Source organism: Pteropus alecto, unplaced genomic scaffold (genome assembly GCF_000325575.1).
Source record: "Pteropus alecto unplaced genomic scaffold, ASM32557v1 scaffold88, whole genome shotgun sequence".
Classification (NCBI taxonomy): Eukaryota; Metazoa; Chordata; class Mammalia; order Chiroptera; family Pteropodidae; genus Pteropus; species Pteropus alecto.
In genome coordinates this window covers 9,115,376-9,140,968 of record NW_006494611.1, presented here as the reverse complement: position 1 = coordinate 9,140,968, position 25,593 = coordinate 9,115,376, and the positions used below count along the sequence as shown (strand labels likewise).

The 25,593-nt window shown below is 44.0% G+C and overlaps 1 protein-coding gene across 1 annotated transcript; it reads left to right on the top strand.

The window, feature by feature from the left end:
* The first annotated feature begins 4 nt into the window (after positions 1 to 4).
* On the top strand, positions 5 to 20,612 carry HIF1AN (hypoxia inducible factor 1 subunit alpha inhibitor). Its single transcript, XM_006925878.3, has 9 exons — positions 5 to 269; positions 3,945 to 4,163; positions 4,456 to 4,706; positions 6,606 to 6,754; positions 8,498 to 8,643; positions 9,440 to 9,546; positions 9,936 to 9,999; positions 10,239 to 10,349; positions 11,199 to 20,612. Exons 1-9 carry the CDS (start codon positions 228 to 230, stop codon positions 11,241 to 11,243), a joined length of 1,134 nt encoding a protein of 377 aa, XP_006925940.2. The 5' UTR covers positions 5 to 227; the 3' UTR covers positions 11,244 to 20,612.
* The last annotated feature ends 4,981 nt before the right edge of the window (positions 20,613 to 25,593 follow it).

Genomic DNA, 25,593 nt, shown 5'->3' with positions numbered 1-25,593 from the left:
CAGGTCGTGAAGAAAAGTCTTAAGAGTTCAACAGAGCAGGACTTAAACGGTGTTGGGAAGCCAGAGGAGAGATGAGCGGATGGTTTGAGGCAGAGAAGGAAAGGAAGAAAGGGAGAAAAACCAAGCATGGTCACTGCTTTGATATTTCAGATTGCTGTGTCTCTTTTCTCGCTCAGTTGACTTAGACGCATCGGAGATAATGAAGACTCGGAACCTGAGCATCTTAGATGGATAGCTGGCCCACCTCTTGCTGGAGCAGTACAGATAAAGTGAGCCTGCGTTAATCTCTGCCTGCTTGCCTTTTCTCTCTCCTTCACTAGCACTTAGTCTTTTCATCCCCCAATGTGATCATTCTTCAGATTCAGCCCTGGTCTTGCTTATTCTTGTTCTTTTTTCCAAATTCGTTGATCTCTTTCACTTAGACGCGCAGTGCAACACACAAATCGACCTCAAATTGTCTCCTTAGTTTCAGTCCGTGTTTACATACCAATGTCCCAGTCACCTCAAACCAACAAATGTAAAATAAATCCTATCACCAAAGGCAGGTTTCGGAAGTGTCTGATTTGCTAGCACTCGGATAAATACATTTCAAACCAGAACACAATTAACAAAAACTAGCTGACTTAAGAATGGGGGACGTTATTATATTTGCATATGAATGTTTTCCTCTTATTTACACAAGTGGGATTTGCACATATTTCCAGGAACTTTTAGGGTAATGACTGTTTTGGAGCAGAATCCATTATTATAGACACTTCCCCAGTGTACATCAGAGCAATAAAAAGTGACATAAACTATTCCATATATAAATTTTGGGGAGAACTACTTCACAACAACTTGCCTTCTTGTAAATGACTGTCACTAGTTGATGTTCAGGATAATTGAACATTCCGCATTCAATTAATAGCAAACCCTGATCTAATTTGGATCAAAAACAATTGATGTATTATTTTAAGATGTAATTCACATACCAGAAAATTCACCCCTTTAAAGTGTAAAATAAAGTCATTTTTTAGTATATTTACAAAGTTGTACAGTTATCACCACTGTCGAATTCTAAAAATTTTCATCACTCCCAAAAGAAACCCCATCTTCATTAGCATATATCCCCTATAACCACTAATCTATTTTCTGTCTCTATGGATTTGCCTATTCTGGACATTTTATGTAAATGGAATCACAATATGTGGCATTTTGTGTCTGATTTCACTTACCATAATGTTTTCAAGATTTGTCCATGTTGTAGCATGTATCAGTTCTTCATTCCTTTTTATGGCCAAATAATATTTCATTATATGGATATATGCCATTTTAATCCTCATAGACACTTGGGTTATTTCCACTTTTGACTATTATGAATAATGCTTCTGTAAACATGCTTGTGTAAAATAGGGTAATTCTGTTTAACTTTCTGCGGAACTACAAAACTGTTTTTCAAAGTATAGCTGCACCATTTTACATTTCTGCTGGCAGTGTATGAGGCATTCAATTCCTCCACATTCTCAACAACACTTGTTATTGCCTGTCTTTTTTATTATAGCCATGCTAGTGGATATCGATGTTATCTCATTGTGGTTTTGATTTGCATTACGCTTGTGACAAAAGATGTTGAGCATCTTTTAATGTGCTTATTGGTCATTTGTGTATCTTCTTTGGAGAAATGTCTATTCAAGTCCTTTGTTCATTTCTTAATTGGGTTGTCTTTTTTTCATTGAGTTGTAAGAGTTTATGTATTCTAGGTATAAGTCCTCTATCAGATACATGATTTGTAAATATTTTCTCCCATTCTGTGTATTGTTTTTTCACTTCCTTGATAGTGTCCTTTGGGACTTCATTTTAATCCTGAAAGGTGTTGGGGTTTGTCAAAAGCTTTCTCTGTGTCTATTGAGATGAGCATGTGTTTTTTTTCCCTTCTATTAATATTGTTAATTTTTGGATGTTGAACCAACCTTGCATTCCTATAATAAGTCCCACTTTGTTGTGGTACATAATCTTTTTATATGGTGCTGGATTTGGTTTGCTAGTATTTTGTAGAGGACTTTTGCATCTATAGTTATAAGGGATATTGGTCTGTAATTTCCTTTTCTTGTGATGTCTTTGTCTCATTTTGGTATCAGGGTCATGCTGAATTCATAGAATGAGTTATGAAGTGTTCCCTCTTCTATTTTTTGGAAGAGTTTGTGAAGGATTGGTGTCAATACTTTTCATCAATACTATCCATCTGATTCTGGACTTTTCTTTGTGGAACATTTTAAATTCCTAATTCAATCTTTTCACTTGTTACAAGTCTATTAAGATTTCCTATTTCTTCTTAAATCAGTTATGATAGTTTGTGCTTTTCTAGGAATTTGTCCATTTCAGCTAGATTATCTAATTTTTTGGCATGCAAATGTGTGTATATAGTATTCCTTTATATGCCTTTTCATTTATGCAAAACCAGTAGCAATATCCCTTTCTTCATTCCTAATTTTAGTCATATGAGTATTCTCAGTATAATTTTTAAATTCCCAAGGTTGCATATTAATATATTCTTGTAAAAATTCAAACATTGCAGATAAAACTAAAGCCTCGATTGCTACCCCCAGCCCCACACCCTCCACAGAGGTAACTCCACTATCAGTTTGGTATAGCATAGTTATTATGTAGCATAATTACATAGTTAAGCCAGTATATTAGTTTTCTATTGCTGCATAACAAATTACCATAAATTTAACAGCCCAAAATAACACCAATTAATTACCTTACATTTTCCATTAGTCAGAAGTTCAGGTATGTGTTAGCTGAGTCTTAGCTCAGGGTCTCACCAGACTGAAATCAAGGTATTGGTTGGGGCTGCTATTTCATCTGAGGCTTTGTGTCTTTTCTCAAGCTGAGTGGTTGTTGGCAAAATTCAGTTCCTTGTAGTTGTAGGACTAAGGTCCCTGCTTTCTTGCTGGCTGTCAACCAAGAGCCTTTCTTAGTTTTTAGAGCCCACCTGCTGTTCTCTGCTACATAGTAGTTAGCTCCTTAAAGGCCAGTGGGAGAGCTTTTATGGTTTCAGTTCTCTCTGACTTCTGTCTCTGACCTCTAGATCCAGATTTAAAGAGCTAGGTCATACCTATCCAGAGTAAATCTCCCTTTTGATGAACTCAAAGTGAACTGATTGGGGACCTTAATTACATGTTTGTCATATAATATAACCTCATTGCAGAAATGATACCCTATCATATTCTTAAGTCCTGCTCTCATTCAAGGGAAGAGACTTATACAGGGCATGCACACCATGGGATGGAAATCTTTGTATCCATCTTAGAATTTGGCCTTCAACAGCCAGCCATAAGAACTGTGTAAGTAAACAATAGTGGTAATTGATAGGGCCTTTTATAACCAATATAAATTGTTTGAAAATGTGGTATGTTCATGGTTGGCAAGTAATAATGACATTAGTCCCATGGCAATGGGACTTTCCTATCTTCAAGTAGGAAAGATGGTAACACAGGCAGAAAAATCACATGATGCTAAACAAAAGAAAACCATCTTTGGTTTTAAAAGAATTCAGTTTGCCATATGTCTTTTGCCTACACCTTCAGAGCACCCTTTGCCCAACATCAATCTGACAATTGCTTTTCCTTCTAACTTCTTTAGGTAGGTCAAGAATTTGCTTCTCTCCCCATCCATTAGTGTAAAGTTTAATGCTCCACTAAACTTGCCCCTTTGCTTTTTGTGTAGGACTGGGCACAATGAGGCGGCAGTAATGTTTTGTGACTTGGTTAACCAGGTGATTACCCCTTTTTAGTGGGACTGACGTCTGGCCCAGGTCTTCGGGGGTGGAGCCTAGAGTGTAGAGCTGTAGGTCACCATTAGGAGGAGTTCCCACAAACCTCGGCTCCGTGTTTTTAGTGTTTCTGGACCGCTCTTTCTCGCAGCCCATCTCTATGGTTTGTGTTGTGTTTTATCCGGAATAGGCGGAGTTTCCGGTTCCGGTGGGGCCGTCCCTAGCGGCGGTGATGGAGGCTACGGCGGCGGAGGCTGCGGCCTCAGGCTCTGGAGAACCCCGGGAAGAGGCTGAAGCCCCCGGCCCCGCCTGGGATGAGTCCCAACTGCGCAGTTATAGCTTCCCGACTCGGCCTATCCCGCGTCTGAGTCAGAGCGATCCCCGGGCAGAGGAGCTTATCGAGAATGAGGTAGGGGGCGGGGCCGCGTCCGAAGCGGGTGGGGGAGGGAGCAGATTGAGAGGAGAGGTCAAAGGCAAACGGTGATAAAAGTGAGGAACTGGCAAGGCTGTGGACTAGGGTCTGAGGGTAGCTTGAGAGGGAAGCGATTAATTACCTTAAGTCGATAAATGGGATTTGAGGGGCTCGTGTTGGTTAACAGGAGAAATTATTCTCAAGTTGGGTAGTGGTTGGAATCATGGGACAGGAATCCACCAGCTTCTTGGGACAGCTTCATTTGTTTTCACCTGGTGTTTTTGCTTAGGAGCCTGTGGTGCTAACAGATACAAATCTTGTGTATCCTGCCCTGAAATGGGACCTTGAATACCTGCAAGAGAATATTGGCAACGGAGACTTCTCTGTGTACAGTGCCAGTACCCATAAGTTCTTGTACTATGATGAGAAGAAGATGGCTAATTTTCAGAACTTTAAGCCAAGGTCTAACAGGGAGGAAATGAAATTCTATGAGTTCGTTGAGAAACTGCAGGATATACAGCAGCGAGGAGGGGAAGAGAGGTAAGTTCCCAGATGTTGGTTTTACGTTGGCTCTAAAGCACTATTTTCCTTTCCTTGTGCTTGTTCAAGAACATAGAGTAGTTGGATGAGTTCTCTAGATTGAGGGAGGAGGGAATGATGAGACTTGAACCGTTCTGTGTCATTTTCATAAAGTGAGAGCCGCAGTTGCCTAAAAGGACCGGTCAGGTAGGTGAACAAAATGAGTGAAGCTGGGTAAAAACTATGATGAGGCTGAATGCATACACCCTGTTCAAAGTGAGAAGTCATTACTTAATTCACTTCCATTTGGGAGTGCAGTCTCAGGGTAGCCAGATATTCTGATTTTTGAAGAGAAGCCAGAAATCAAGATATTTAAGTAAAATCTTTCAGACTTTTAAATGTGAGCAGCAAATTCAGATTTCTAAAAATGCTGCAGGCTGCCAAACAAAAATGTCTCATTTGATTTATCCCCGAGACTGCCAGTTGCAGCCTGTGTCTTAAGATACTAGGCTGGCTGGGGACAGTTCAAGGTGAAAAGTTGTGTAAATTGTTGTGATCCTGGGGCGAAGGATATCAGGATCTTCTAGTTTAGGGAAGACAAGATTAGATTGACATGGAGAGGGGTGGGCGGGGAGGAGGAGCAGGGGAAGGATATTGATGTTCCATGTTGTACTAGTGATAGCAAACACAAGACACACATACACGGGAATGATTCTTTCTCTCTGCTTTTATCCCTATTTATGAGGACAGCCTCTTAGGTAGGTCCCAGACAGTATTCAGTCTCATACTAGAACATCGTATCTGGGGAGTTGCTTTCACTAAGTACTTCATGGTGATTGACCATCTCCATCTCAAATTTGGTACCCAACCCTGGGCTTCTCTCTAGTCTCCTGCCTCAGTTCTCTTCCTGACTCCCTGTTATCAGTATACGGCTAAATTAATGCATTTGAAATATCTTTTTCTCATCTTCCTGACACTTAGTTGTCATAATGATAGAACTTTGACTAAAACAGTTTCTAAAATCTGAACCATGATTGATTTGTTATTTATATCTCATGAAGACTGGTTTACTTGAATCATCTCATACATTAATTTCTCAAAATTAACACAGCATGCATATATGTACATGCACACATACACACATCCAGTGTTCAGACAGATCAATTTAAGCAGTGCTGGTGGAGTGTAATTCCATTCAGTGAACATATGTGGGTCACCTGGAGGAGGCTGTGCTCTGACATCATCATTTTCACTTTGGGACCCAGATTGCCCCAGCAGCTACTATTTGAAACTTTGCAGTTGCTGTGGCAGAGGGAGAAGATGCAGTGGTAGTGTGTACTGGTTCTTAAAATTATAGTTTGGAAGCAACATAAGTCACTTCTGTGGACATTTCATTGGCCAAAGCAAGTTAAATAAGCAATCCTGGTTTCAAGGGGATACAGAAGAAAAATTTCCCACAATGAAGGGAACTAGTTCTGGGTGAACAGTAATATGATCTATCACAGTGACCATTAAGGGCCATTGGGGATGTCTTGGGCCCTGAAAGTCTCTGCATCAAGGCTGATTCATCATTCTGAGGTCTGTGATAGGCTTTGAGGAGTCTATGAAATTGTGTGAGTTCTGTATATACCTGCATTTTTATAGGGAACCTTCCTTGGATTCTTAAAGGATTTATGCTGTGACCAGAAAAGGTTAAGAATTACTTTTTTAAAATAAAAAATTTGGTATTGAACAGAGCTCAAAGAAGGATAAGTAAGGATTCAATTCTGTGAGAACCTGTGGTGGTTAAGATTCTTGTCACTGTAGCTCTTCTCTGTGGGACATGCTGTTGTGAGTTTGGGCTTAAGTTTCCAGATGTGGGGAGGCCCTGCCAAGGGACCATGTGTACATGCACTAATGGGGTCTTCTTGGGGAACATAGGTTGTATCTGCAGCAAACACTCAATGACACTGTGGGCAGGAAGATTGTCATGGACTTCTTGGGTTTTAACTGGAACTGGATTAATAAGCAACAGGGAAAGCGTGGCTGGGGACAGCTGACCTCCAATCTGCTGCTCATCGGCATGGAAGGTAAGAAATTTTTCAGAGAGCAGCATAGCTTGGAGTCATACAAACTTGGTTCCTAATCCTGTGCCCACCATTTATTCACTCCATGACTTAGAGCAGTCACTTTCTCAAGCCTCAGTCTCCTCATCTGCAAAAGGAACACAGTATCCTACAGTTATGAAAATTAAATAAGAATGTATGTTAAGTCTTTAAGCTAGTTTCATGTTCTCTAAAAAGAAAGTTTTTTCCCTTCTTCAGTTGCTGTGTGTGTATACTTAGATATTTCTGAAATACTGCTCTGTATTGGATCTGTCTGTATTCAGATTTTTATCTCAGTAGAAGGAGGAAAATTATTTTTTCAATATAAATTGAACCTTGTCTTCTGAATAGACAATACATGTACAGGGTTAAATTCAAAAGATATAAATAGGTATGTAATGATAAATCTTCCACTCCTGTTTTCCAGCCTCCCAGTTCCCTGCACTGAAGGCACCTCATGTTATTCATTGTTTGTGTCTGTAGAGAATTTTATGCATACATAAACAAATATGTGAATATGTTCTTTTTTTTTTCCTTTTGAATAAAAGAATCCTTTAAATTCCAATCAGGAGGAGGAGCTTACTTATCAGCCAGGAACATTGTTTCATTTTTATTTTTATTTCTAGCACTAGCTCAGTGCCAGGCCCATACTTAGTAAGTGGTGAGTAAATTGGGTTGAACAAGAAAGCAGAGTAATTATTCATTGTCATTCACCACTGGGCTCTGAAGTATCTTCTCCCCCTTTGATTGTTCTTTCTTCAGCTTCAGCTTAAAACTGCCCCTTTGAAGCCAGCTCCTGGTTCACCTGCCAGGAGCCAGTTCTGGTTTACCTGACTGCATTTTTCTGTTGCCTTTTTATCCTGTGGTGGAGTGCAAGGAAGCGAATCTGTCAGGTAGAGATGAAAGAGCAAATCCCCTTTGAGGATGCACAGGAACTCTCAGCACTTAAGAAAGCAGCTGTCTTGGCTCACCTTGGTGGACCTGGAGAATTTTCTAAATGCCATGGCCTGTAGAGCGCCCTTCAGCTCTCAAGGATTACACAAAGGATAAATAACAGATGTGGCCTCAGTTATAAAGAGTAGATGGAGCATACACACACAAGGGCAGAACTAATTCAGGATGGCATTTGAAATAATTTGTCTTATCTAGATTATACAGCACTCTTTAGAAATTTGATATGCTTCCTCCTATGAGAATCAATAGCTCCAGTGTTGCTCTAAGAAGTGTTGCATCCCATAGGTGTGTCAAAGTGGGAGGAAAGGTTGAGAATCTTGAGCTCCAAAAGAGCTACCCAAAGCAAGTACATACTTAGGCAACTTAAACGACCATTTATCCTTGACAAATAAGATCACGCATGCATTGTTGATACCATTCATTTCAGTTGTTTCTAACTCTTGTTTTGCTGCCATTGAATTCTTGCCATAGTCACCAAGAGTATAATTATATATTACTTTGCTAGACTTGTGGGTATAATTTTGATGTGCTGTTGCTTCCAGTAAGGAAAGCATTTAAGCCATCACTTAAGAAAGTCTACTTTGCTAATTGATTCTGAGCCCTAATCACGAGTCTTATTTCTGGTTAAAAGTGTAACACCTAATTTGCTGAGTCGTAATTGCCATCTCCTTGATTCTACTTGAAATTTTGATTAGGAATCCTGAGCTGAGAGGGCAGGATGGGTTTCTTTCTAGCACTGGGCCCTGTTCTAAGAAAATGTCTTTCTTTCTACAGGAAATGTGACACCTGCTCATTATGACGAGCAGCAGAACTTCTTTGCTCAGATAAAGGGCTACAAGCGATGCATTTTATTCCCTCCGGATCAGTTTGAGTGCCTCTACCCATATCCTGTTCATCACCCATGTGACAGACAGAGCCAGGTGAGCTCGTGTGATCCGAGGAGGGCATAGAACTCTTTGGGGAGCCAAGGCTGGAATGTCTTCCCCCTTTCCCTATGGTGGTATGCCAGGTTTGGACAAACTTAGAGGATAATTTCACAATGTAGCTCATTTATTCCAGGCCCCTGTGGTAGTCCCCAGATGTTTATAAGTATGAATACCACCATAGAGCTGATTCTAGAGGTGATGCTGATGGAGTTTGATTGGATTACAAGTTCATGGAACAAAATGTGTATGTCTCCATTGGATTAAATAATTGTTGTTTTCTTTTGTTGTGGATGCAACTTTTTGATGAAAAGGGCAAATAGCACTGAGATATGTTACTTAATGTCTTCTCTGGATCCAAGCGGGGTATATGGTTGACTTTGTGGCCAACCAGAGAATTCTGTTTCTTTTTCGAGGTGAAAGCTGCCTAGCTACAACATGTAGGAGTGTTGGCTGGTTTGAATATATCTTTAGGAAAAAGTTCGTGAAGGTTGGGTGAAGGATGAGCCCTCATTCCTCATCTGCCGGCCATGAGTAAGGTTTCTGACCTGAAAGCTATGATGATTGGCTTCTAACCTCAGGAGCACTGAGGCCTCGGATTCTTTTTCACTCAGCATTTAAGTATGGCCTGTCTTACATCATTCTCAGAGAGTGTATGTATGTTTAATATGTGTTGTGTCTTCTGCTGGATATAAATTCTGAAGACATTTTTGAAACATCTTTTTTTGACTACCAGAGTAACTAGCACATAAAAATTTGGTGATTTTTTTTTTCTTTCTCTTGAACCTCTCAGGTGGACTTTGACAATCCTGACTACGAGAGGTTCCCCAATTTCCAGAATGTGGTTGGTTACGAAACAGTGGTTGGCCCTGGCGATGTTCTTTACATCCCAATGTACTGGTGAGGAGGGGGCTGGGACTGGGGTTCTTGGGAGCTTACTTTTCCAGTCCCTGGAAAGCTTTATTTGTGTCCCTTCTGAGTTGTGGCAGGATTGGCCTTATGTTATCTACAGGAAGGTTGGCATATCCAGATGTGAGCATACTGAACATGGGGGAAATGATAGCCCTGTCTCCTCAGGTCCAAACTGGTCCCAGAGGTTCTAGGCTGGAGAAACTGTTCTTGGCTCTTTGGTATTTAGAGATCAAATACATTGCCTCAAGCCTCAGGGTGTGTTTGCCTGGATGAGCAAAGATACTGTCTTCATTGTTTCCCTTAGCTGGACTCTAATTATTCATTCTTCTCTCTGAAGAGTATTGGTGGCAAACAGTAGCCTATTTATTTTCTTGCAGGTGGCATCACATAGAGTCATTACTAAATGGGGGGATTACCATCACTGTGAACTTCTGGTATAAGGTGAATATGTTTTGTTTTTTTTTTCCTAGATGGGACTGGGGTGAGGTAGGTGTAATAAATTATTTGGAGGCAGGGTGGGGAGGTTGGCTATCTTTGGAAGTGATTCCCAGGTCTTTGGGGGAGATGAAGAAGGATGGGCTTGAACTGTGTTACTAAGAAGGGAGGATGGTACTCGGAATAGGGGGTGACACTGAAGCCTCCTGTTAAAGGCATTTCCTGAGCTGCTGCTTCCTTTGCAGGGGGCCCCCACCCCTAAGAGAATTGAATATCCTCTCAAAGCCCATCAGAAAGTGGCCATAATGAGAAACATTGAGAAGATGCTTGGAGAGGCCTTGGGGAATCCACAAGAGGTATGTGGCTGCCCCAAGGTGGCACTCTTATAGTTCATTGGGCAGTGACCAGGGAAAGTCAGGATTGGTGTCACATTTTCCATAGCACCTGTGTTTCAGTATCTGGTGTCTTCATAGAGGTTATGGGTATGTTCAGAAAATCCTTGTTTTCTGGTGAGAGCTGGATTTGACTGGCGGATCAATTATATTCTATTCCATGCTAGTGGTAATGTCCCCCATGGGGCTTATGTGCCAGCTAGGGACCCCAGAAGGGATTATTCTGGAATGAGACGCGAGCAATAAAGCATCTCCTCACACTCTCCTAGTTGTGCCAAGGCTGCTCTAGGTAATATTGAGGCCTCGCTTCCCACACAGGTGTACCAATGACCCATCAAGTAAATGGGGAAGGTTTGTATTTATAACACTCTTGCCTCCATCCTGTGGATAGCATCAGCATCTAGACGACCTGTGGGGTTTGGAGATGGCACTAGCCCCAGTTGCAGGTGACCTTTTCAGGATATAGAGGCATGTAACATTCCTAAGACACATTTATGAAACATTCAGACAAACACTTTTGAGTGTTTGGGGATTATTAATTATTAGCTCCATTGACTTGTCTGTCAATTTGGTGCTGCTTATAGATATAGGGTATTGTGAGAGGGAAGATAAAAGATGGACCCAGAGGAGAGGGCAATGTCCCAAAATACTGGGTTCATCTCCAGGAAGAGAATTGGTTAGAGGGTTTACAAGATTAAATGAAAGCCTAATCTCTGCCTTTGGCTGAATATCGAATGTCTCCAGACACACCCCCGTCCAGCTCCAGGATCAGGGAATAGGCAGTTCTGACTGGCTCCTCATGTCTCTTCACAGGTGGGGCCCTTGTTGAACACAATGATCAAGGGCCGCTACAACTAGCCTGCCAGGAGTCGAGGCCTCCTGCCAGGTGACTGCTAGCCCGTCCACACCGCTTCATTGATGAGGACAGGAGACTCCAAGCATTAGTATTGCACGCAGCACTTAATGGACTGGACTCTTGCCATGGCCCTGGAGGCAGGTGTTTGGGGCAAGGCAGGGTGGTTGGCACTCCACTCCCATTTGGAGGGACTTCTTACCCTTGCCTCTGTGCCCCAACACCTTCCCTCTCTGCCCCCCCTAAAGTCCTGCATTCAGTGTGTGGAGTCCCAGCTTTTGGATGTCATCATATCTGTGTGTCAGTCTGTCAACCTCAAGATGTGTGTGCATGTTACGTGCATGCACACGCATGTGTGTATCTTTCTTGCGCCCTCCTGGGTCAGGACGCCACTTCTGGCTCTCAGCCCTATTTCCTGCAACTGCTCAGTGCCTCAGTCTGAGAGAGGAGACACTCTTGGATGCCCACTACTTCTGGGCTGTAGGGCCAGAGCTATCCTGATCCTTAGGTCAGTCAGCCTCTTTTCTGGTTTCACAGAGTCAGGTTCTAGGCTGGGTGGGGATGGCTCCTGCGACTATAATGGGAGAGTGAGAGGGAGGCTTCCCTTCAAGAGCCTAGAGAGCATCCTATGAAAGAGAATTAGACAGGGTTCCAACTTGGACCTTCTTGCTCAAGCCATATATAGAAAAGAGCCTTGGGACCCAAGAACCAAGGACTGTGCGTAAGTTCCAAATTTCAGACACACATACCTTCTCTCTTTCAGCACCAGCTCTTGATCCCTGTGCCGAGTACTAAGGGAGTCCTAGCAGTGGCTTCCCTGGGTTCTAGAGGTGCAAGCTTCTGTGTGGATGTGTGTGTGTGTGCGTGTGTGTTCACACTGGCCTGCCTCTGCTTACCAAGTTTCTCTACTGCTTAACCTTGTCCAGTGGGACATACAGTGGAAACCCCAGGGCAGTACTGCCTGATCTAACCTAAAGCTTTTAAACTCAGTTTTAGCCATTGGATGTTAGTCAGCTTTCACTGCAACCTGCCTGAGGCTGATGCTAGAGCCTCCAGGTCCTGCGACTCTCCTGCCCAGGGCACATTCTCTACGCCTGTGGAGCTTTCTGGCTGAGTAGACAAAATGGGGTCAAGCTTAGGTAGCTAACTCACTGTGTGTCATCCACCTCACAGCAAGGACAAAAATGTTGCCTTGTTTCTTAAAGCTAGCGCCTCTGTCAGACCCCATGCTAATGTTCCACAAATACCCTCAAAAGTTGGGGCAACAGGTGGAGCAGAAGTGGAATTTCCTTTTCGTTCCATAGTTACTCATGGGAACCCCATTTAGGGCTGCAGCTTACAGCTGGGCAGCTGTACACTGCACAACTTGAAGGGCCATCATTCACATTTATTCAGTGGAAGTGGGCCCCTAGAATTGGGCAATGTGGTGGCCCTGTGTTTTGTCACCTCCACTCCCATCTCCATGCCCCTTCTCTGGAAGGAAAGAGGAGTTGGAGTCTCTGGGTTTGTTTTTTTCCGTTTTTTTTTTTGTTTGTTTGTTTGTTTTTTTTTTTGGCCAAAGGTTTACTTCCAGTGTCTGAGCTATGGCTCCTACCTCCAGAGCTCAGTTTACAGTCACAGTGCACTGATGGACTGAGAGGACGTGTGTAGGTGTGTGCACCTGTGTGTGTGTGTTTTGGGGAGGGGTGTTTATTTTAGTACCCCGTTCTGGGGTTCTCTGATACAGTGCGAGTGTGCAAACATGGTACCTTCTCAAGTGTAGTTCTTTCAAATATAGCCAATGCTGGAAATGTGATTGCAGTGATGTCCATCCCTCCATCTCTTTTTGGGAAAAAAGAGCACACAAAGAGAAAAGGCAGATGGAGGATAAACTTGACCACAGCCACACTTTGAAAGATAGTAGATTGTTTTCATTCTCAGCAGGCCTGCATTCCTGGCTCAGCCCACAAAGATATGAGTGATATGCAGCAGGGAGGTGTGTGCTTTTTAGCTGGTCCTTGCTGGGTTGTGTGCTGACACAAGTCTGACCTATGGTGACCAAGGGGCAGGCACCTTCACAGGATTGGTTCTGATGCTTGAGTACTATAATAGTGACCCCTGATTATTAGACCCCTAGGACGGGTGTAGTGCTTTTATCTTTGTTCTTCACTATCCTACAAGGTAGGTATTCTCATTTTATAGCTGAAGAAATGGGCTCAGAGAGATTGATTAATGGCAATTAGGATTTGAATCTAGTGCTGTTTAGCTACAAACCCCCTGCTGTTCCTTTTCCACCAAAGTTTGTTGACTCTTACCTCCTCCCTTGTATGTCTATCCTCAGATCTCACCTTTCTGGGCAATGTCTAGTGTTGGTTGGCACGCTTAGCCCAAGAAGGTGCAGTGCTTAGTGAATGCTCTTGGTTCCAGCCAAAGGCATCTGGGAAAAACTGCCAGGAAGCCATATTATGAGTTAAGAGTTCTGGAAGGAGCTATGGGGAGGGGAGACCTAGTTCTGGATCCCATTGTGTTACTAGTGTGTCCTTGAATAGGTCCCATAACTTCTCCCACCATGCTTCTGCATTGATAGAATTGAAGATCTAGTTCTAGATGATCACCAAGAAGCTTGATTCATGTTCTGCTGCCTCCTTTTCCCCCAAGGAAGAGATCATGGCTCTTCCCTTCACTTACCTGGATTAGGGCCATTCAGGCTCAAATTCTACTTGGGGTGGAGAAAACATTTCTGCGTTGGTACTTACCCCTGTTGTGGAAGCAGGCACCAAGGGAAGGTGGGGGTTGGGGCCTCTATGGAGGTCAGCCATGATGCAGGATCCCATTTTTTTACACCAGCAGGTACAGAGAAAACTACTCTTTTGTGAAGTCAAATATTTGTTGGGGGGCTGGAGTTCGGAGTGGGAGGAGGGGCTGTTCTGGGCATCAGTTGAGCAGATGCCCAGGATGCCTGGGGGAGACCAGCTTCCCCTACAAATCAGAGCTCTAAATTGCAAGGTTTTTACCAACGTGAACAGTTGGGGGAAGTCGTCTGCTCTCATTTGCGTAATGGTTTCTGTCACTGGTGATTAGACACAGGATGAAGGAAAAGAAATTTGACAATTAGGAATGAGCGATCATTAATCTGAATCTGTTAGGAGACTGAGAGAGGAAGGATCCTTATCAATGGCCCAGCCCAGTGTTGGGAGACCCTCTCTCTGCCCCCTAGAGACTCAGGTTACCTACACTTTCATTGTTCCCACAAACAGGCTGAGCTGGTCTTTCTTAAGAAAGACTAGGTGGACCCATTCCCCAGCCTGAGGTTGCTACAGGAACAGACAACAAAGAGGGATAGAGAGATGGGTGTCAGATAGAAGCCTGGGGCAAAGAATAGTTTGGACAATGTTTCCTGTTTGCAAAAAAATGTTTTTATGATCAAGGCTCCAGATAACCCCACCTGTGACAAATATTTGTTACATTCCAACACTGCAGGATGTGGAGAAATCCTCCAGGAGCTTCTTAGTTGGAGAGTAAACTACATAAAATAACTAGAGGTTATGAAGCCATGTATTGTGTACCCTGTGAGGATAAGATTAGACACTCAAGGGAGGAAGTAGAGAGCAGGGAGCTCTTCCTCCAGGATCCGCTCAGCCTTGGGCTCCCAATGGAGGGACACTTCACTCTGGGCCTCCCAGCAACATTGATTTTCTTTTTCCCCCACAGTGCAGCTGTAGTTATTTGGAGGGCATTGAGGCTCCTACCCCAGTGTTAGAGCAGATATTAAGATGCTGAGAAGCCCAACTTAAAACTTCTCCAGGTCTGTGTTCCTCTCCTCCCTCCTCTGTCTCTTCAAACTTCAAGGACAATATTAATTTGAACCAGTATTCCCCAGTTTTGTGACTCGTATTTGGTGGGTTTCTTAGACTAGAGGTTCCCGACAAGTGTTGGGGGGCAGTATGGCAGTATGCTGGTTCTTTGTCTTCTCTCAGAATGTGAGCTTCCTGGATGGGGCTGTCTCACTCCCTTTGGTAAGTTTCCTATCTCTGGGTCTTTGACCCTTCAAAATTCAATGCAGAGTTTGGTAGGGCTGCAGGAAATGGCTTTCAGTGACCAGTTTTACCCAAACGGTGGATACTGAGATGCACCTGTAAGTGCCTCATGGGGTTCCAGAGGCTCTGGTCTGGCTTGATTTCAGCCCTTGGCCTCGAGTCCCTGCCCACATCTCTGGTGTCCTTGCAAACTGCCTGCTCTAAAGAGATGTCCCAACTTACCTTTCCAGAGCTCCCCATTTCTCCTGCTCAGCCTCCCCCTGCGCAGGCGCTCTAGCAGCCCTTTCACCAGGGTCTTTTTTCCTAAACAGTTACCCTTTCATCAGAAGCTCCAGACTGCTAGTGTTTCCATGGACTTTATAGCTCCCTCTCCCCAGGGTCATCACTGTTAATCTTAGTCACTTTTCTTTTTTGACTTTGATAGTTTATTAATTGAAGGTTAGTCCATTTGTTCTATGTGTGCTCTGTCCTCTTGTCATTCTTTAGTCTGTTCCATACATCCCAGTTTAGCTTTTCTAACCCTGGTGGCCCTTTCCGCTAGGCTGCAGCCAGCTTTGTTTAATCCTCACCAGTCTTGGGATCCTCAGAACACTGCTGAACACTTTTCGTGTATTTCTAGGGGAAGAAGCTGCAGATGTTAGCAGCCTTGAGGCCCAGGGGCCTGTTATCATTGAGGCCTCCAGAGATGTGTGAGGGGAGGGTACCTAGAGAGTCATGAACATTGGAGAACCAGTGAGGGGGTATTGGGCAGGAGACTCCCCAGGAGTGGCGCCTGGCAAGCCAGAGTAGAAGAACTGAAGTTTGTTTCCATCTAAATGCATCTGTGTGCCTTAGGGTCCAGCAGTTAGGGGATGGTGGGCATTTTGTAAATGTCTCCTAATTTCTCTCAGGTGTTTTTGGCCATGCTCCAAGTCACCAGGTTGAGTTTACCTCTGCATTTCCGCATTTGCTGGAAGGAAACAGCATATTGAGTAGTCATATCAGGAGTGGAGACCTACAGTGAGCGAGGCCCTAGAAGCCTGGGCAGCAGGAGAAAGGGACCCAGTGGTCAGCTTGTTCCCAGGCTGTCTCTTCACTCCTCCAAGTGTTTAAGTACAATAGCTGATTATGGGCCTTTTTCCCCACCTAAAATCTGGTCTTTAGGTAATATTTTGGGGTGGAGAATTTCTTTCTAACTTCCAATGAGAAACATTCTAGCATAGTGTTTACGAGCATGGATTTTGGAGTCAAAGGTCTTTGGTTCAGATTTCTAGCATCGCTGCATACCAGCTGGGTTTGACATTGATTGACTTAACCTGTCAGCCTCAGTTTCCTCAAGGGTAATGATATGTGTGGGAGGAAAGGGGTTGTTGAAAATATCTACCTCGGGGTGGTTGGATTAACTGAAACAATGTAAAGCTTTAGCACAGTGCCTGGCAAGCACTTAATAAATGGCCTGCTGGTAGTGGCGGTTATATTTTTTATGTGACTTATTCAGAAACTTGATTTTAGTGATTTCTAAGCAGATCTCCAGTGACTCTCCCTCTCAAGAAAAGCATGGGGAAGAATAAGGAAAATACCTTGGAGAAACCCATACTGAGCTGGGGGCTAAAGGCGCCTTGATACCTAAACCTGTCCTAGAGGGAAGGAAACGGAAATGTCGGGGCTCTTCTGCCTGGTCAGCCAGACTTTACTGCTCTTCATACCAGCCTGGAGCCAGGGCGAGAAGCTCTCTTTACACTGTGTCAGGGGCGAGGGCAGCTGAATGAGTTCCCACCACACCTGGAGAAGCTATTGCCAACAACCTCACACTGTGAGACACTGCAGCCATCAAATCGGGCCCCCTGCGTTCACTTTGATTCTCTGCCTGCCAGTGTATTTATATGTATTTTAAGATTGTTCTAGGACAGAGGGGCATTCAAAAAAATATGAGACTGGGATCTTAATAACTACCATTTGTGGAGTGCCCCGGAGCATTTCTGGAAGACCCTGTGCTTGTTCCAACCCATGTGCTCTCAGTTCAGTGGGGGCAATAAGCACGCAATTAGCATTACACAGGCACAAAGGAAAGCACCTGACAAGCTCAGGTATTCACCATAGGCTTCCTGCAGGGAGTAACGTACTTTAAACTGAACCTAGAAGGTAACCAGGGATTAAGGAGTGGTAAAAGGCATAAATTTCTCCTTTGAGTTCTGTCATTCCCAGAACAAGCTCTCCTTCGTGTTTAAGGGTTTTGTTAATCATTCCTGGGAAAGAGCTAGGTGATGGACCTCAAAAAGAAGAAAGCCCTTTGGTTAGTCACAGAATCTTTGAAAATCATTTTGGTTGCTGGGCCAGATTTGTCTTGGAGTAGATGGACTTGCTCATTTGTGGTGCCTACACTGCCCCCTTCCTCAGAAGACTGGCCTCTGGAGCCATCTGATACCTTACTTGGAGGAGATGCCGGACCCAGTTAACTCGGACCTTGGCCCAAGGTATATTCTGGCTGCCTTGAATTCTCAGCTTCTTCCATACTGATCTCTTAGGTTCTGCCCTAATCTCTGCTGCTTCCCTCTTCCCCACTATGAACCAGTCCTTTCTGCAGTCCCCCTCTAGCCATATACATCCTCTTTCCTCTGACCATGGTCCTTAGTCCCATGGGTGAAGAAGACCCCTCTTTAGCTTGTGCTAAGCCATTTCTGGACTGCAGGCCATTCTGTAGTCAGCTTGCATTTACCTCTTCGCTTCTAGATTTCTTTGGCCCTAGAAAATTTTGCTATATTTTATTTTATTTGCTTAAAACCTATTCACTTGGTGGTGAGGTCAGTCCTGCCCTTCAAGGAAGTTCTGCTCCTTAACCCAAAATCTAAGCTACATCTAGCTTAGGTTTTTTACCTCGAGTATATAGTATAGAATGCAATATAGGTAGTGGTTGAGAACAAGAGCTTTATATAGCTGCCTTTGTGTTCTAGATCTGTCGTTCTATGTGACCTTGGGCAAATGGCTACCTGAAGCTCAACTTCACATGTGTGGGTATAATAGTACCTACCTTGTCAGGGGTACATGAAGTAAAGTATGTTAAAGGCTTAGCAGAGTAACTTCCATATCAGTCATCACTGGCTTCCAGTGGTCCCAACCTTTCTCTCTTTCAAAGCCTCTACCTCTCCCATCAAGCTTTCTGACTTAAGTTCCTGCTTCTAGTCTTAGGGCGAGTCTAGTTGTCAGCTTATAAACAGAGCAGAGGTGTGGGCATAAAGTTTCCTGTTCAAGTTATCAGTCCCTGCCCTTACTTAGGGACCTCTGACTCAAGGACAAGTTCAAACCACCTTTACTGGGAAATGGTGTTCTATAATTTCTATAATATTAAAAATCCCTGAAACAGGTCTTGAGCAGAAGCAGAGCCCTAGGCTCTAGGTTACCACCTAATCCCCAGAAGAACAAAGGGTGTCTGTGGAGGACACAGTGTGGCTGAGTGGAAAGAACACAAGGTTCAGGGGCAGTGAACCTACATGTGAACCTCAGATGTATTTTTCATAGGCTGGGTGATTGGGGCCATATTGGTCTGTCTATGCTTCAGTCCCTCCCTTCATCTTTAAAATTGGTTAATAGCACTGCTACCTTCCATACAGGGTTAATGGGATGAGATATGTGAAAATGCTGTCTAAAATGAACACCATATGTTTGTTGTTGGGTGGGGGTTTAGGAGAACTTTTCCAGAGTGAGTGGGTCACAAGAGTTGCAGGAGTTCACAGATTTGATCATCCTGTATTTTTAACAGGAAGTAGTAAAGCAGCATTTCCCACCAAAACCCTGTTCTTTCACTCTGCCAACATTTGACTAGTAAGGATTTTGTTTTGATTTAAGAAGGAAAAGCAGTGTGGTGAGAAAGGGCATATGTTTTGGAGTTATATGGACTAGGTTTGAATCTTGGTTTAACTGATAAGATGACTTATCTCTGAGCTTTGATTTCTCAACAGATCCCCTCATGTGGCTATTGGGAATGAATAAGACATCAAGTGAAACAACCCAGTGCCTAGGGCCTACCTAGTAAGTGTCCAATAAACGTTAATTCCCTTTCTTTCATTTCTGTTCCCCCTAGAAAGCATCCAGTTTACCCAGTATAAAGGGGACTCAGTTGTCCACACCTTAATGTAAACAAGTAGTATCAGATTTCCCTTTTGTAAGGTGAGATCAGTTGCCCTAAAAGAATTGGAGTGTGAGGGTGATGAGAAGAATCATGGAGAAGGAGGCAGAAGTCTGCAATATTGGTGAGGAAGTAGGGATCCTGTGGTCATCTAGTTGACATGGGGATGGGTGAAGAAAGGATGATGAAAAAAGAAAAAAAGGCGGGTGCTGAGTGCTAGAGGGTGAAGCCAATCAAGGGGGAGGGGCAGTGTGGAATGGAGGATGGGACCGTGAACTAAGGGCGAGGAGACCAGAGTTCTGCCGGAGAACCTCAGAAATTGTGACCACAAGTCAGAGTTGTGAGAGAAGGCCTGCACTCAACCAGCTGTCATTTCAATACCTGTAAGGGTGTGGTCCTCTCAGAAAGGAAGAATCTAGAAAGAAGGCAGAAATCATTAAGACAGAAAGACTTCTGAGTGTTTTCAGGGCCAAGGCAGTGTACCTCCCAATCAAGGTATATGGCAGCCTAGGTAAGGTTCTAGACTTCTGAGAAAATGCAGTTAGGTACTGAAGGGTATTAAACCCAGGCATATGAGCTGGGTGACCCCACCTCTTTAAGTAATGGAGGTCCTGCGATTGGGCCTTCACAGGCCGCAAATAGGATTTTCTGGATCCCTTCTTGGAATCCAGTCTGTGGCCTAAACCTTCTTTCTGGCTGCTTTGCAACCTCAACCATCTGAGAAGGCAACCTCCAAAATATATGGGGCAGCATCACTTGTTTCCTTGATAGGTAAGCATCTTTAATACGAGAGGACTTAGACTGAGGGATCGACATATTTAAGAACATCAAATCTACAGCATTGCTGTGTGTGCTTTACAGTTTGTATCTTAAATCCTTGACGTGGAAGAGAATTTGCTTCTAAGTTTGACAGGTTGACTTTGTAATGTCAACTAAAGAGTGCCGAGTATTTCGACTTGAATTTTAAGTTGAAATCTTGCTAAGTTCCTGTATAGTTTTAGAACACTTAAATGATTTAAGATGTGCTGTATTTATAAACTTAATTTATTGGAGATATAGTAATTAAGTACTTGGGAAGGTTTGTTTTAGATAAATGAAGTCCTTAAGGAAATCAAACATTAACCTTATATTAAATCAAACTCCTTTGTTTTATAAGCAAAATAATAAGGTTTGTAGAAATTGAACTTAAAAGCTTAGACAAGAACTAGGATTTTGAATATGTAACTTTGAAAATTGAATATAACTTTTAAAACCAATGTGATTTCTGGGTAATTATTTCTATACAGAAAAGTAACCCTCATGGATATCAAAAAAATCACAGGGAAACTAAATGTAGTGTTACCACAAACTCAGGTGTCTTAGCTCTCGAAGTATCAGGCAACTGGCAGCAGTTAAGATGGCAGCCTACAGACATGTTTTTGAAAGCTTTTTAATTAGTTGGCAACATTTAAGATAAACTTTCATCTAAAATAAAAAAATAAAAAAATAAAGGTTTTTGGCTTATTTGGAAAAGCAGAAGATCTGGCAACGATAAAATCACATTTCCCATATGCCTACAGTTCGCTGGAGGCTAACAGCTACTATCCCTGTGGTCATATTCCTTCCAGCTTGCCATAGTCACCACTCCTCGTTTTGGTACTTTATACCTGGTTTGTATCACTTCCGTGATTTGTCTGGCCTAAATAGATTTTTGAGTGTGTGACTCCTGAACTAGAAGTTCCCTGGGTTCCTAATGGCTGGTTTATAGTCTGGGATGAGAGCTCAGGAAAAGTGCAGGCTCTGCCCTCCTCTTTATTCTTATCGTCCCTACTTTAGCCAGGCTGTCTTTTTCCATCTGACCTGGGCCCAGGACTGGTTTCAGCCCCTACAGGAGATACATTAGAAATTTCCAGGCTCAGACTTATCTGTGTTTGCTGCTCTTGTCTGTGACCAGACCTTTCTAAGTCTTCTCTTGCCCAGTTTGCCTCAGCTCTAACTTCATGTCTCAGTTCCCGTGAACTTCCCAATCACCTTGTAATTTGACCACAGCTTCACTTTGGTGTGTCAGGGCTCCCAGGCTCTCTTTATTAAGCTTCCATACCTGAGTATACCTGATTTCTCAGGCGTGGTTGTGAATCTTCTGACTGACTCCCAAACCCCGACCCCATCTCTACCAACACTGCTTACTGTCCGGGCAGTGTAGTTACTCAGCTGAGGGATGGAAGATTGCTGAAGGTTCAGGAGACATGGGAGGTGAGGTTGGAAGTATTTGGATTTTTGGAGATATAAGCCAAGCACAGTTTAAGGAGGCAGCTAGTAGAAGGTGGTTTAGGTGAGGGAGGCCACCACACATATTTGTAGGCAGAGAAGAAGGTTGTAGGAGAGAGAATTTTAAGTATGAGAATAAGGTCTCAGAGAAGGCACTGGGGTGATGGGATAGGAAATAGTAAAGTCGATTACACCCAGGGAGGTCCTAACACTCAGAAACATCTTACACCTCAAGAGATGCAGGAGGGGGCACCGTTGGAAGTCTATAATCTCCTGAAGGTATGGTTAAATAGTGATGCTTGAGGTTTAGAGAGTAAAAAGAGGGCATGGCCTTGACGTTGGGGCTACAGCCTAGGGCAGGAGAAATTTCTGGCAATGCAGCTGACAGCCTCTCACAATATCTGTAGATTGAGCAGAAACATCTGAACCAAATGCTCACGAAGCTTGGTGAAGAGCCAGACTCAGTGAGGGTTGATAAATGGATCCATGTCAGCCTAGACTAGAGAGAAGTCTCCAGAAGTATGCCTTAGGGCTCAGTCTGGGCCTGTGTCCTGTCTGACATTTTTATTGACAACTGACCAAGACAGCAGGCTCATCAAGTTTGCAGGTAATAGAGCTAGGAGGGGCAGCTAGTACTTTGCATGAAAGAGGATTCAAAACGATTTCAACAGGCTGGAACCAACAAGATTAAATTTAACAGGGATAAATGTAGAGTCCTGCACTCAGGTTAAAACAAAATCAATGACATAAGTACCAGATGAGGAGTGGGGCCAGCTTGACATCAGTTCATGATGAAAAGACCTGGGGGGTTTAGTTGACTGCAAGCTCAATATGAGTCAACCGGGTGATGTGACTGCTAAAACCTCTAATACAATAACAAATTGCATTAACCAAAAAGGAGCAACCAGGTCAAGGGAGGTCTTACCCTACTGCTTTCTGGAATTATCAGGCCACCTGGAATACTGGGTCCAATTCTGAGGTCCTTGTTTTAAGGAGGTTGGAGACAAATGAGAAAATATTTTGAACAAGCAGCCAGCCAGCATGGCAGTGGTTCTGAATACTACCAGACTTTGCCAGAAATGCTATGGTGGCTGAGGTTCTAGAATGAAGGGCAGGGGTGTATAATCTGACCTGGGCAAAGACCATTGTATCTGGAGCAGTTTTCTGGGATTTGAAAGAAAATATGGAGGCTGCTTTTTCTCACATCTGTTTGAGTACCCAGAGACACTGGCCTGTGACTCTCATTCCAGGCTTTCATGCAGTCCAGGGATTAGGAGTTACTTAGAATGTGTCTAAGATGGGGATCAGCATGGGAGTGTGTTTAAAACGGGACGGTGAAGTGGGAAATTTGGACCTCAAGAACCACCTTTCCAGCACCCTCCCTCAGGACGTGCAGTCCCCACTTCAGGCACAGAGTGGCGCCCTCGCTCCACATGGGGATATCGAGCCAATGGCAAGAGAGGATTGGGCGGCATAGCCTCAGCTGCGCTTCCCGCACTCCCCAGTTCAGGGAACTCGCAGGGCCACTCTGCTTAGGCACGTCTGGCCTGGCACTCTTGTGTGACAAGAAAGTGACTGCGGTGTAGGAAAGCTTGCCTGTGGCACAAACATGTGAAATCCAGATTTGGCTCCTGTTAGGGCCATGCACTCTGGCCTTAACTACTCTGTGCGGGGCCTATTGTCGGCCTAACACTGAGCCCACAGTGCAGAGGGCTGTTCCTAGGCACCAAAGAGCTCCATCTCTCTGTGGGGTCATGAGCTAGCGTGAATCCCCTGCCACTGACAGCCTGTATGACTCACCAACTTATCTAAGCTCTGTATGTCTGAGGTTCCTCATCCTACCTGTTTGAAGTAGAATAACACTGCCAAGTTCATAGAATTATAAGGCATCTAAGGCAATGATTCCGAACCGTTAGGGGAATCACCAGAGTAGTTCTTGGTGGAGCTCAGGAATCTCATTTTAACCAATTTCCCTAGGCGATTCTGATGTCCATGGTCCTCGGACCACATTTTGAGAAGCTGACCTACGACATACAAGGCTACCTAGTATACATTTCTTTTTCTCAGAGCCCACAAGAGGGACAGTGGCAATCATGGTGCTGAACTGACAATACACAGGCTTGTTCTCCAGATGACTATGGCCATCTGGGAGAAGGTGGGAGAAGGAGGACGGGTCTGGAGGTGAGATACAATATATAAGCTCAGAATAGATTTTGAGACCTGAGAAGATTGGATGTACAGAAGGCATGGAAGAGTTGGGGTGCTAGCACCAGGATTGGGGGACTCTTAGTGGTGGGGCGATAGGGGTGTGTCACTGTATTGGAGTGTTGAGTGTAATGTTGAAAGGCATGGGGTCAGAACGTACTGGGAGGGGAAGGAGCTGAGACAATGGAGTGGAGTACGTTAGTGTTTTCTTGGGCTGGAGATGGAGGTTTGTTACATCATGATGGGGCCAAGAAGTGATGGAGACTGCAATGCTCAATGAAGCCCCATGGGGGCAGCCATGCTTTGTGATTTGTGGTGAGGCCTTGAGCCCAGGCTTCTGACAGTTCTCTTTTTTGGAGAAAGGGGAGAAGGATGTTCCTTAGGAGCTTCTGGGGGACTTTTTCTGCCCCCAGGGAATAGAGGTGAAGTGCTTGCATCCGTGCATGCGTGCGTGTGTGTATGTGTGTATGGGGAAGGGAAGGTTAGCTTATGCAATGAGATTTTCAAAAGTTCCTTTCTGGATTTCCTGACTGACTTGAGGAGAGGGAGTCAATCCCCAGGACACTCTCCTCTCCCTCCATACAGAGAATGTTTGACCTGCCTGGTTTCTCTTCAGCTCCCCAAAAGGGGGCACTCTTGTCAGCAGCTCATGCGCATGTGGATGTCTGCTAACTGAAAACACCTTCCAGAAATTCTGAAGACCTCCCCAGAGAAACAGTCTAGAAAGAATCCTCAAATTCCAAATCCTTGGACACTGGAGCTGGAGAGAACTTAGATACCATCTGATGCGGTCTCCCTCAGATTGTCCTGAGGAATAGACACCTTGTGTGGACACTCCACTTTCTAAGCCTCTTGGGATCCCAGAGCCTGGTGTGGGAGACAAGACTCACACATTACCTAGAGAAAAGGGAGAGTCAGCAGTACATTGTGGGCTCTGCCAGTAAACACCTAGGAGGTCAGAGGTGGGTGAGCACCTACACAGGAAGGCTCCCTAGAAGACAGCAGCTGGAGCTGCACCTTAAAATGGATAGGATTTATTTTGTTATTTTTTTTCTATGATTTTATGGAAAATGAAGAAAAATATTGAGTTGAGAGGGTGGGGCATGTTGGTCTGTCTATAGAATAGTGAAACTACAGAGGTGTGAATCCATCAAGATTTGGAGGACAGTAAAGAGACTAGCTTGGTTAGCGGGGCTGAGACCACTGTGGGGCAGAGTGCAAGAGGGCAGAGAAATCTGGCTGCAGCAGATGGCACAAGGCTGGAAGCAGAGGAAAGACGCTCAGGGTTAGGCTCATAGTAGGGACAGTGAGGATTGAGGCTAGAGGAACAGATGAGAGCACCCAAGGAGACGGGGAAAGAGAAAAGAGGGTTTCAGGGACAGGTGCACACATGCCAAAGAAGTACTTCCCAGGTAAATAGAAGTGGAACCAAGGGCATGGAGGTCATTTAGATAGGGACACAGGAAGGAGGTCACAGGCTCAAACTCTGAAGAGGAGTTTGTTGCAGGAGGGTGGGGGGGATGACCCAGTGAAGGTCATTACAGTTGGTGATTAAGAGGTCAACAGAATGATAGGGGTTAAAGAATGAGTTGGTGGAGAAGAAATAGGGGCAGCAAGTGTAGACAACTATAGGTTATTCTTTGAGAAATACACAGAAGACAGGCCCATGTTTTGAAAAGCTGTAGCAAAGCTTTGTTAATCGATTAGAGGAGCAAATTTGTAGATAGGATGAAGGAGAAAGAGCTATTGGAGAAGAAAAGGTTGAAGCTACTAGAAAGAGCAGAT